Genomic DNA, 11,418 nt, shown 5'->3' on the forward strand with positions numbered 1-11,418 from the left:
TCACACAGTAAGTTATGTAGCGCAGAGCCCATGGTTTTCCCACGGGCCCAGGAGGCATCAGCAAGGAGCTCTGAGCGATTAGTGTAGAAGAAATTGGGGCCAGCGTCCTAGCAAGCTGAGCTGGCTCCAAAAAAAGAAAAAAGTCAGGGCGTGGGCTTCCGCAGTTCCCTCTGGCCCAGGGAGGTCTATGGTATCGAAATAGGGCACAGTACTGGTTTCCTCAGAGGCATGCTTAACCCATTCCTGACTCGATAAAGATGTTGCTAGTCGCTGCGTAATGAGCCGCTTCTCAAACAGTGCGGCCTCAGGCCATGCAGAGGCTCTAAGAAGCCAGAACACGCGGATGACGGAAGGCTCTGAGCCCTGGAGGTTATTCCTCCTGTTCCCACTGCTGTCGTTTCCATCTCGGTTCTCCCAGGATGCTAAGACGTGAAATTTTTTGCACGGGAAAGGTTTTAAAAACCCCGCTTCCCAGGCTGCATGGCAGACTAGGGAAATCGGAGTCTCTGGGGGGAGGACCCAGGCAGCAGAATTGAAAAAACAAACTGACAAACAAAAAAGCTCGCCAGGTGATTTCAATGTGCAGCCACGCATGGGAAGCAGTGCTCTAGAATAAGAGACGTCCAAGAAAGCGGTTCAGTCCCCGGCCTTTCTGCCAGGGGCTGGAGCTGACCGGGAGGGACCGGGAATGGGAGGATTAAGGATGGCAGCCAGCTTTGACTGCGTGTGGTGTGCCAGGCATCCTATACTCACCTTCTCATTGAATCCTCACAGCAGTAGGTGTAAGGCACGTATAATGATCACACTCCAAATCTCGAAGGTGAGGAAACTGATGCTCAGAGACGTTCAATACTTTGACCAAGGCCACGGAGCTAATAGTGGGAGGGCTAGGATGCAAACCCAGGTTTTCTGACCCCGGTCTGTCCTGGTTATTACGCCATGTGGCCTCCCCTGGCCAGTAAGACATCTCCCTCACAGATCATACCGTCCAAATATCCCCCTTTCTCTCCCCTGCCCATGTACACAGGCTGCAGGGGAGGGAGGCCCAGAGACAAAATTCTGTGTTCAAACTTGAACAACTTCCTAGGGGTAGGGCCGGGTCTCAGGACACCTAGTCATATGCGTCTCGACTACCTGTTTCTGCTTCTCTAGGCTCCTGCAGAAACAGGGCCAGCCTGTGCCAGAGCTAGAACTAAAACCGCGGCCAGAGCTCCCTCCCAGACCCGCGCCCCTTGGCATTGTATGTGCTTGTCAGGTGGCTGTCCTTTCTGGGAGTGTCATCAAGCCCCCTGTCTGTCTTTCTCTCTCTGTCTCTGCAGCCACTACCCGTGCCTGTGGACCATCAGCAACAGCGGTGGGGGCCCTGCAGGCTCAGGCCCGGAGGTGCACACCGGGTCCCCAGGGGCCTTTCTCTTGGGCAACCCCGCTGTGACTTCGCCCCTTTCCAGCCAGGCACCCCCTTCTGCTGGTGTGGAGGTTCTGGGGGAGCCCTCACTGACCAGCATTGCCGTGTCCACCTGGACAGCAGTGGCCTCGCATCCCTTCTCGGGCTGGGGTGGCTCCGGTGGGGCTGGACGCCATTCTCCCTCCTCGTTGGACAGCTAGGCAGGTGCCTAGGGACGGTGTCAGCAGGGAACCTGTGTGTGTAGGGCACTTAGGACCCCCATCTACGATTCCAGTGAGTCAGACTGCGGGGTCTGCCCACCCAGCGAGCTGGAGGGTGGGGTCGGTTCGACCAGAAGTCTCCTGGAAGATTGTTCAGTGTGGATGATGCTCATTATGTCACTTGCATCTCTTCTGGAATTTTCCTTTTGTACTTCCGTTTTCTCTGCAACTTATCCATGCGATGCTTAGGCAACAAAAGTTCATTGAGTACCTTCCTGTGCCCTGCCCCGTGCTCTGAAATGATGCCAGAACACTGTATCCTGTTCCGTGAGGTGTTGCAAAGGTATGAAGTGAGCTCAAAGTTTACCCAGCCTCAGGTCACGGCGTCGCTGCTTTGCGCAGCCTGGAAAGGATGTGTGGCCCCAGGGCTTCTGCTTTGAGTGTGAAATGAACAAAACTGGAGCCAATCCTGTAATGGAGCAGTGTGCCTGGCACCGAGGAAATGAGGCCGTCTCATTCCCGTGCTCGGAAACTTTCGATGGCCAGCCGGTGCCTGCAGAGTGAAGTCACATCTCCTCACTCCCAGGACAGCCTCAAACCATCTCCAGCTTTAGCTCCCTGTGACCCTTTAGCATCCTGTATTTCAGTCGGGGCAGGCATTCTGCCTTGGTTCTCTGCACAGTCAGTGTGCTTCTCACACCGCTCGACCTTCTCCTGTGCCTGAGCTGTCCTCATCTGTCCAGTCCCACCTGTGTGAACCCTGCCCATCTCCCGGGGGCCGGCCGAAGCGCCACTCCCTGCATGCAACATCCGACCTGCCCGGCACACGGTCTCCCTGCTCCCTGCCGTCCCCCTGGTTCTGCCTGTCATAAAGCTTGCCTCATTCTGCCTGTATATTCCTTACCTGCGTGTGTGTCTCTCTCCCACTAGACTGTAAGCCCCCCGTGGGTGAGGTCTAGCTTTGTCTTTGTACCTACAGCTCCTGATCCTGTGTGTGCTTTGCCAATTGTAGGTGCCCAATAAACATGGCTGAGTTGAATTGGTGTGAAGTGTGTGTGCTACAGGGACAGTGATGGAGCTCGCTGGGAGGCAGCGCTCAGAGACACGTGTCCGGGACAGGGTAGCGTGTCTGTGTGGGAGCCCAGGACCACGCTGGGACAGCCAGTTCTCGGTGACTGATGACATATGGAGATGGTTTGGGCCAAGGCAGCTACTCCCAAACATTGGCCCTGGGCTGGCACCGCCTGGACCACCAGTTAGAAATACAGATTCCTGTGCACACTGCACACCGATTGGATCAGTCTCTTTGGGGCTGGACTCCTGGGATCTGCATTTCAAAGAAGGGCTCCAGATAATGGTCCAGAGTCAACGTTTGCAAATGATTTGCCAGGAATAGAGAAATAGAACCTATGAGAAATACTCTAGAACCTCATTTCAGGTAAAAATTTCAACCTCTGCCTCAGCCAAGGTCATTGCCATAGCTGATGAGCAAAATCACTGTTTCAGTGGTTTTCCTTTGCCTCTCCTACCCTCTGCTGGATGTGCTGATAAGCCCGGAAGTGAGGTTCCCAGACCTGGGCGATGAGTGGTTCTCTCAGCCATGACGTCACATTGCACCACCTGAGCGGTCACTTGGGGTGTGATGGAGGGAGTCTGAGGTTCCACTGGGAGCCTGGCAGTGGCTCGGCCGCTCCCACCACTGTTCCACCAGCTGAGCCCCTCCAGCTCCCCCCATGCCAAGCCTTGTCTGGGACGTGCAAACATGGTGCTGGTGCGTTCTTGTTGCTTTCTACAGGGAAGGGTCCTCTAACACTCTGTGGTTCGCGCCACCGGGTAGGAGCTGGGTAACGAAGATGCACGAGCAGGGAAGCACATAAAAGGCTCCCAAGTTTCTTGAATGCACCTCAGACTCCATTTTCTGAACCAACCTAAGCACTCAAGTGTGGTTCCTCCTTTCTGTGCCATTCCATTTGTGGACTTGGATCTCTGGCTCTCGGACCACATGGTATCCCGGGCAGCACTCATCCAGGTCCCTCATCGGTATGAGTGATGGCGGAACAATGTACCCACACGACTGCTCTCTGAAAGCTGCTGAGTCAGCTCCCCCAAGACAGGACTCTGGTTCCCCAGTCCCTGCGTGATGCCATTAGAGGCCATTAAGATATTAATATATTAGCATCTGTGCAAGATGGTATTTGGGTAAATTATAGAAGGTACCCCATTTCTTGTTCTGTTGGAAGTCAGACAAAGGCCTCTTAGTCCAGCATGCTTGGCCAAAGCACTTAGGCCTGGGAAGACCTATCTTTAGTCTCCCGTTTCCTGCACCTCCCCCAGCCTGGAGCAGACGGAAGACGAGGCCCAGCACAGACAAGACAGTGGCCTTCATTGTTTTTTCATTTCTGTTGCTCAGGTGAATGGGGTCCTCTACAGAGAGAACACAGAAGCATCAGCTGAGTTGGGGGTGGTATGTGTCATCCATCTTCCGGGATGCCCGGCTTGGAAACTGCCATGTTTTTTCAACACACAGCGAGCGTGCCGGCAGGTTCTGCAGAGAGGGTCTCTGTTTGGCATTAGGCATGCAGCCAGAGCTAGACACGTCCTGGGGTTTTCTCCAGACCGTCTGCGGCTGACTTCACATTGGGAGAAACCACACCTGAGTACTTGAGTCCGTTGAATAAACGACAGAGTCTCTGATGTAGTTGAGAAACTTGGGAGACTTCCATACCGTTTCCTGCTCATGCATCTTCATTACCCAGCCCATTATAAACAAAAACGGTGCCACTTTTAGGGTGTTAGGCCTGTCACAGGACATTTAAGAGAAATGTAACCCCCACCTGAAGAGAAAGAGTTAATACAGTTCCTTTAGCCAGATGGTGGGGATTTTAAGTCTCCCTGAGGCCTGCTCTATTTGAAAGTGTCACCCCTCATGGGGCTTTCATGGGGGTCGACATGGCCTCACTACCTCGCCCCTCTGCAGGTGAGCCAGCCTTGTCACCGAACACCTCTGCTCACCACACCTAAGCCGGGTGCTTTCAGGAGACTGCTGGTTCCCTATCACTGTGGACGCCTCCTAGAACTGGGGAGAAAGGGTGGGGAGTTGGTGATATGAGGAGAATGAAGGCGATAAGTTATTCAAAAACTTCCAATAAAAGATATTTGAAGCCTGGTAGGTGTTTGCCACTCGCCCCCAAACCTTCTTGTCCCAGAGAGACGTCAGTGAGTCCTTGGGAGAGGACTGGCAAACACAGAAGGCGACCACACTGGCTTGCCTGGGACTCAGGGGTTTCCTGGGATGTGCGATCTTCAGTTTGGAACAAGACGCCATGGGTTTGCCCAGGATGAGTTGGTCAGCCTTCAGCGTGGGACATAGGCTCTGGGGCTGGCCAGTGGGCGTGCTCGTTGGACCACGTGGAGAGTGACCATCTTCCTGTAAAGGACCACGATGAGCAGAGGAGCAGCCAAGCTGAAGTGAGACCCTGCTTTGCAGCTTTAATGCCTCCTCTCTGCTTGCCCTGGCATCCTGTCGGTGGATCTGTTGCTTAATACAATTATTTACAGCAAGAAACTGCTGCTCAGAGATGCTGGAAGTGTAGCATGCAGTCAAAGCAACTGCCCGTTTCATGACAGACAAACCTATACATCTGCCCATCTCTATCGAGTGTCTCCCTGCCAAGGGCTTGATAGGGTCTGAGATCTAGAAACGCTGCATTCAGTCTTAAGGCTTTCTTCTCAAGGTTGTTGCAGACACTCCAGGCTTGGCGCGTGGCCCAGAGCTGGTGAGGTTTCACAGATGGATCGAGGATCGGAGCTGGTAAGTCACACGGCTGACAGCACTCCCGAGTACAGGCTAGGATTTGTCACCAGCTCAAACCCCAGGAGTTTCAATGGTGGCCTCTTGCGTTGTGCTAATGAAATCGCCCAGGGTCAACTAGTAGATGGTCATTGAAGAGGTGGGACCCTGTCGGGGGTTCACCCAGGCAGGGGAAGGGCAGTAGAATGAGCATAGCCTCCTCCAATGCCCTGCTCTCCTGCCCTGTAGCCACGTGGGGCTGGTTCCCTGCGAGTCCTGAAGAGGTCGCTGCCGGTGCGGTCAGAGCCGGTGGGGCACTTCCTGAAGGTCCCCAGAGTTGCATAGAAACCTGGGGTATCAGCAACTCTAAGCAGGGGCTGTGGTGTACACAGACATGTATGTGTATGTACATTGCGGGAGGGTTGGGGTAAGAGGAAGGGATCCATAGCTTTCATCGGGTTTCCAACAGGATCTATCACCCCCACAGTGAGGTCTGCTTGCCATGCTTGTGGAGCGATAGGTCAGCCCATGGCGTCAACTTGCAAAATACGAGTATGCGCGGATGTCTCAAAATTTCTCCAGCACAGACCTCTTCTTTTGGTTCCAGGCCATCCAGGACATTTGTCCTGCCGTCAGGATATTTCCACTTCTGTGTCCCGTGGGTGCCTTCGTGCCGACACATGGAAACTCAAGTTGATAACTGCTTCTCTTTCTACATTCCTAGTGTAGATGAACGTCACCCTTCACTCAGGTGCTAAACACCAGAAACTCGTGAGTTAGCGGAGAATCTCTTTCCTCTGCCACATCTGACTAACCTCAGGTGTGTGTTACCTCAGGAAGTACCTTTTGGTTCAACTCGAGCACCTTCTTCTCTCAGTCCCAACTGCCATAACCCTCATTGAGCCAGACATGAAAACCACAGTAAATAGCCCTGTGTCCTCTTAACCTTCACGGAGGAAAAACCCCTCAGGTACCTGTCTGCTTCCCCAAGGAAGGCCGAATCAGAATATCTTTTGAAATACAGGCTAATCTTTTATGTCTCCAAAGACAACTGTAAGCTTTGTGAGTTTGGAGTCAAAGAGGGGAACCCTGGAATGAAGGCTCCACTGGCGAAAGGAGAGAAGATTCTGGAAATGCCACTGTGTTTTGTGCATCGTAAATTATAGGTAAGTGATATCAATCTCTACAAGTCCCATTGAAACTTGTTTTTTAACTCAACGTGTTTTAAAATATATGTATGTTTACAAACCTAACTACAGTTTATTCATTTTAATTGTTCTATCGTCACATATTAGGTAGTTTTCCATCTTATGAATAAACCTTAGTTTCTATGTAATTTCCCTACTTAGGACAGTTAGTTAACTTCTACTTGTTTTCTGCTATAAAAGTGCTGCCATGTCTCTCGTGAGCGTGTGTGAGGACACCTGCAGCTCAGCTTTGGTGAATATTGTGAAATTGTCCTTTGAACTGGTTTATCGTTTTACAATCCTAGTAGGAATATGTGTGTTCAATCTTGCTAGCATCCTGTATGACTGAGCTATTAATATTTTTCAATTTGAATGATGTAAAATGTTATCTAGTGGTTTTAGTTTTCATCTTTGCTGAAGTGGAGTATCTTTTCTTAGTATTTGGCCATGTGGGCTCGCTATGAAAACCTCTTCATTTCTGTGCACTTAATTCTTATGAGTAATTTGTCTTTCTTTACAGGTTCTAGGCTTTACAGGTTCTTTTACAGGTTTCTTTGTGGGTAAAGGGTGGGTCTACGGTAAAGCGTATGAAACTTAGCTTTAGGGTTCCCTGCGTGTCCAGGCCTCTTTCAGGAACCTCGGAGGGGGAGCGGCAGTATATTCTTATGATCGCCTATTTTTGTAAAATTTGTAAATGTAAGCTATTTTAACACAGTTTGGTGAAGACCAATTTTTCTTTCCACTCCCACTCCCCTTCTGTAACACTCGTTTTTGTGTTGGGTGGTGTTGGGCATTTTTGGAATCTGACTAAAGGGAAATTGAGTTGAAAATACATTTCGTTTGGATTTAGTGAAATAGTATATTTATGGGACTCACAGTCACATCCATGTTATTGCTGCCCCATGCTCCCATTGCAGAAATGGCATCTGGGGACATTCTACCGCTCATGACATGGAAACACAGTGGCAGAGGCTGCACTGGGATACAATCATGTCCTGTGGCACCTGGCACCAGGAGAGCTGGGTAACGGAACAGAAACAAGATCGAAACGTACACGCCCAGAAGCTGCTGTGCAGAAATTTTATCCAATCATGAGGCACACAGGCCTGGAAGCGGAGAACTCAGAGATCGCTGACACCTTGTCAAAATGGAAATTGTCTCCTGCCAGGAATAAACTCAGTAAAGCAGCAAATACAACCACAAACGCAACACACGCTTTCTCTTTTGATGGGGGTTCTGTAAAATGGGCTGTATTTGAATTCCTGGGTTTGTAAGGCACAGACCTGTAGCTATACTATATACAGCAGATACGTGTGTAGTGGCTCAGATGTCAAGGAAACTTGATGTAAGTTTTCCAAAATTTGACAATTAGAGAAATTCACAGGAAATTACCAATAGCTAGTTGTGAAGATGAAATAAACTGCCCTGAACTATTAGCACCCCCCGCCCCCCCAAAAAAAACCCATGACACCAAAGTTTGATCAGTTATTTTAGAGAAAAGACTGAGTTATTGTTCTACAGAAAATAATATTGCAAAAATCACCGTAGGAAGAGGTGATCGGAGTATGTAGCTTAAAAAAAATGCAGGCAGCTAATACAAGTATGTCCTTTTGGCAGCCTCTCTTGCATCTGTGTGTGCCCGTGTGACTAAAAGGGGTGTGGATTAGTTTCCTGGGACCGCTGTAGCCAAGTACCACAAAGTAGGTGGCTTAAAACACCCGAAATGTGTTCTCTCACAGTTGTGGAGCCTAGCGGCCTAAAATCAAGGTGTCGGCAGGGCTGTGCTCTCTCGGAAGGTTCTAGGGGGGCCCTTCCTGGCCTCTTGCTAGCTTGTCATGGGAACTGGCAATTGTTGGCATTCCTTGGCTTGTGGATGTGTCACTCCACTCTGCTTCCGTCATCACAATGTGTTCTCTTTGTGGGTCTGTCTGTGTGTCTGTTTTCTCTTCGTCTTGAGGTCACGCTAATCCAGTATGATCTCAACTTAACAAATGGCGTCTAGAGAGGCCCTGTTTCCAAATCAGGTCACATTCTGGGTGGACATGAATTTTGGGGGATGACGCTATTCAACCTAGTACAGGGTGTGAGCAAACTGTCATGTATGATTTCCAGGAAGTGTTCTTAAAGGGAGGCAGGTGAGAACATCTTAGCCTTCCTTTTACTTGTTGGCTGGAATGCAGATGTGATACATGGAGCATAAGCAGCTGTCTGGAGCCATGAGGTGGAAGCCATGAGATGGAAGAACAAGACAGGAGTCTGAATTCACCATCCTCTTTGAACCACCACGTCAGCCCTAAACCTCTTTCTTTTGGGCTTTGTTTACAAAGAAAAAAATCATCTTCTGTCTCGTTTAAGTCCGTTATTTTGGGTTTTGTCTTATTCGTAGCTGCTACATCTATTCCTAATTTTTACTATGGCTTTTTATTAAAAAATTAAATCATTTAAAATATGTTTATTTTATGTGCCTTTCCTGATTGTTTTCCTGATTATTAGCTCAAGTTCTTGGGTCTAATTCTCCAGTTTACCGAGTCGTCGGACTTGCACCCATGAGAGATCTCGTCCTTGTGTATTGGTACATTTGGTCGGTGTGAGTCATGAGAGTGTCTTTTCAAGAAGGTTCACATTTGTACCTTTGGCTTCTCACCAGCTGCTCTGGTTACTACTGCTGCATAATTAAGAATCTCAAGCATAGTGCACAAAACCACCACCCTGTGAAATGCTCGTGGCGTCTGTTGGACAGGAATTCACCAAGGGCACTGTCGGGATGGGCTTGGCCTCCAGGACACCTGGGGCCTCAGCTGAGAAGGACCAAAGTGGGTGCGGAATCCCCTGAAGGCTTCATAGTCACGTGTGTGGTGGTGGACTCTGGCTGTGGGCTGGGACCTCAGCTGGACTAGTTGGCTGGAATGCATGTATGTGGCCTCTTTCGCGGCTGCTTGGCGCATGGCATGGCTGGCTGGGGTTCTCAGAATGAACATCCTGAAGAGAACCAGGAAAAAGCTGTGTGGCGCTAAAAAGGGCAGTGGTTGCCAGGGATTGTGGGGGGAGAGAAGGATAAACAGGTGGAGCCCAAAGAATTTTTTTAGGGCAGCAAAACTACAGTATGATACTCTAATGATAGATACATGTCATTATACTTTTGTCCAAACCCATAGAATGTATGACACTAAGCGAGCCCTAAGGTCACACTGTGGACTCCGGGTGATAAAGATGGATGTGTAGGTTCGGCTGTAACAAATGCACCCCTCCGCTGGGGGGCCCTGATAAGGGGGGAGGCTGTGCATGTGTGAGGGCAGGGAGCATAAGAGAAATATCTGCACTGTCCTCTCAATTTTGCCATGAGCCTAAAACTGCTCTAAAAAAAGTATTTAAAAAAGCCATCTTGCCTTTTATGACGCAGGCTTGGAAGTCATACAGCGTGACTTCTGTCATAGTCACAGACCACCCAGATTCAAGGGGGAGGGTATGCCGACTTTACCTTTTGATAGTAAGTGTGCCAGCGTCACATTGTGAGAAGAGCATGTGGTATCGGCAATGTTTTTGTGGCCATTTTTGAAAAAAAAGAAAAAAAACCCTGCCATACCAGTCCAGGACCAACTTTAATATTAATGTCTCAATTTAGGATTTTCTTGTCCCCAGATTTTGAACCAACGCTAAATCCAAAGTCTTAGTTCAAAGTTTTGAACTATCAAGGGAGAATTTTTCTCCCACCCGGAGCCCAGGAGAAGATGGATGACCTTCTATGTAATTCTTCCTGTGTCAGTTGGTAGACTTTCCAAAGTCCTTTGACATTGGCACTGCAGCGTTTCATAGGTTGCGGTTTCTATCATTGCCTCAGTTTTATTTTTTTAGGCATCTTTCTTCCTCACTGGATGAAGTTCCCCAAGAACAGTGGCTGTGTCGCCTTCATTTTTGTTTTTCTAGCAACTGACACAAATACATGTGACACATGTAGAGACTCAGCGACTGCTTCTGAATTGAACGCCCCTCTATTTTGATCTCATGCCTCTGTCCTTTACTAAGCATCCATTCATTTCTGCTGACTTCATTATTTTATCTTGATGAGTATTTTAAAAAAGTTATTTGTTGTTGACAGACTCCCTGGGATTCCTGGAGACACAGAGGGCCATCTATCTAGATGAATAAATAATGTTATGAGTTTAGCATTTATCTGGTTCCATGTATTTGCAAGGCAGCGAGCATAAATATTTCAATGCAATGCACTTACAAGTGAGCAGGATAGAAAAGTCTCTCCCTGGTTCTGTGCCTGCTCAAGGTGGTGCTTCCATTCTTGTTTCTATCCAAATACAAAAGGAAACACAATTTCCATCTCCCCTCCCTCCAATCTATCCCATAGGAACCGTGAAAGCCCTTTAAAAAGGTAATTTCAGTGAAATTAGCGTTAGCTTTTTGTCCTCAGCGTGTTGGTAGTTGCTTCACAGGGTGCTCTGAGCCCATCCTCTTGGGGAGATGCACAGACCCCGCTGACGACTCGCGTCTGCTGGAGAATTCAGTATGGATTTCAGATCGCTTTCTCGCCCTCAGCTGTCCTGGCGCTAGTGTTCAGAGCTCTCTGCGGGGAGCTGAGGAGCCCAGAGAAAATTACAGTGCTTATGTTTTCCTGCCTCATCCTTCCTCTCCAGTTTTTCACCAGGGGAGGATATGGGCGGACTCCCCGAATGGGATTCAGGAGGGAGAAAGAAATCATTGGAGGGCACCTGGAAAGGAGCAGGCGCCAGCCTCTGCTTTTTTCCGTCTGTCAGCGTGGTCGGCCACCTTGAATCAGAGCCTTGCAGCTGAACGGTTCAGAGCCAACTACGACCCAGGATTGGGCCT

At 49.4% G+C, this 11,418-nt stretch overlaps 1 protein-coding gene and 1 long non-coding RNA gene across 6 annotated transcripts in view; both read left to right on the plus strand.

Annotated features, from left to right (window-relative positions):
- The window catches only part of LOC109455704 (T-box transcription factor TBX19), a 46,076-nt gene extending 43,432 nt beyond the window's left edge, over positions 1-2,644 (plus strand). For all 3 annotated transcript variants that reach the window (XM_088801552.1, XM_019747441.3, XM_074322181.2), the window contains one exon: positions 1,320-2,644. In XM_088801552.1, coding sequence (XP_088657678.1) covers positions 1,320-1,605 — 286 coding nt within the window. In that variant the 3' untranslated portion in view covers positions 1,606-2,644. The remainder of the gene's footprint in view (positions 1-1,319) is intronic.
- A 1,000-nt stretch (positions 2,645-3,644) lies between these two features.
- LOC109455675 (uncharacterized) lies at positions 3,645-8,993 on the plus strand. 3 transcript variants are annotated; one of them, XR_016022703.1, is made up of 4 exons: positions 3,645-5,416; positions 6,003-6,146; positions 6,443-6,561; positions 7,500-8,993. It is a non-coding gene; the product is annotated as an uncharacterized LOC109455675 (long non-coding RNA). The 3 variants fall into 3 exon arrangements; XR_012492858.2 differs by having other exon boundaries at positions 3,645-5,073; positions 5,340-5,416; positions 6,003-6,561; XR_012492857.2 differs by having other exon boundaries at positions 6,003-6,561.
- Positions 8,994-11,418: the final 2,425 nt, after the last annotated feature.

This window comes from Rhinolophus sinicus, chromosome 11, assembly GCF_057876585.1.
Source record: "Rhinolophus sinicus isolate RSI-liver-muscle chromosome 11, RSI-T2T, whole genome shotgun sequence".
NCBI lineage: Eukaryota > Metazoa > Chordata > Mammalia > Chiroptera > Rhinolophidae > Rhinolophus > Rhinolophus sinicus.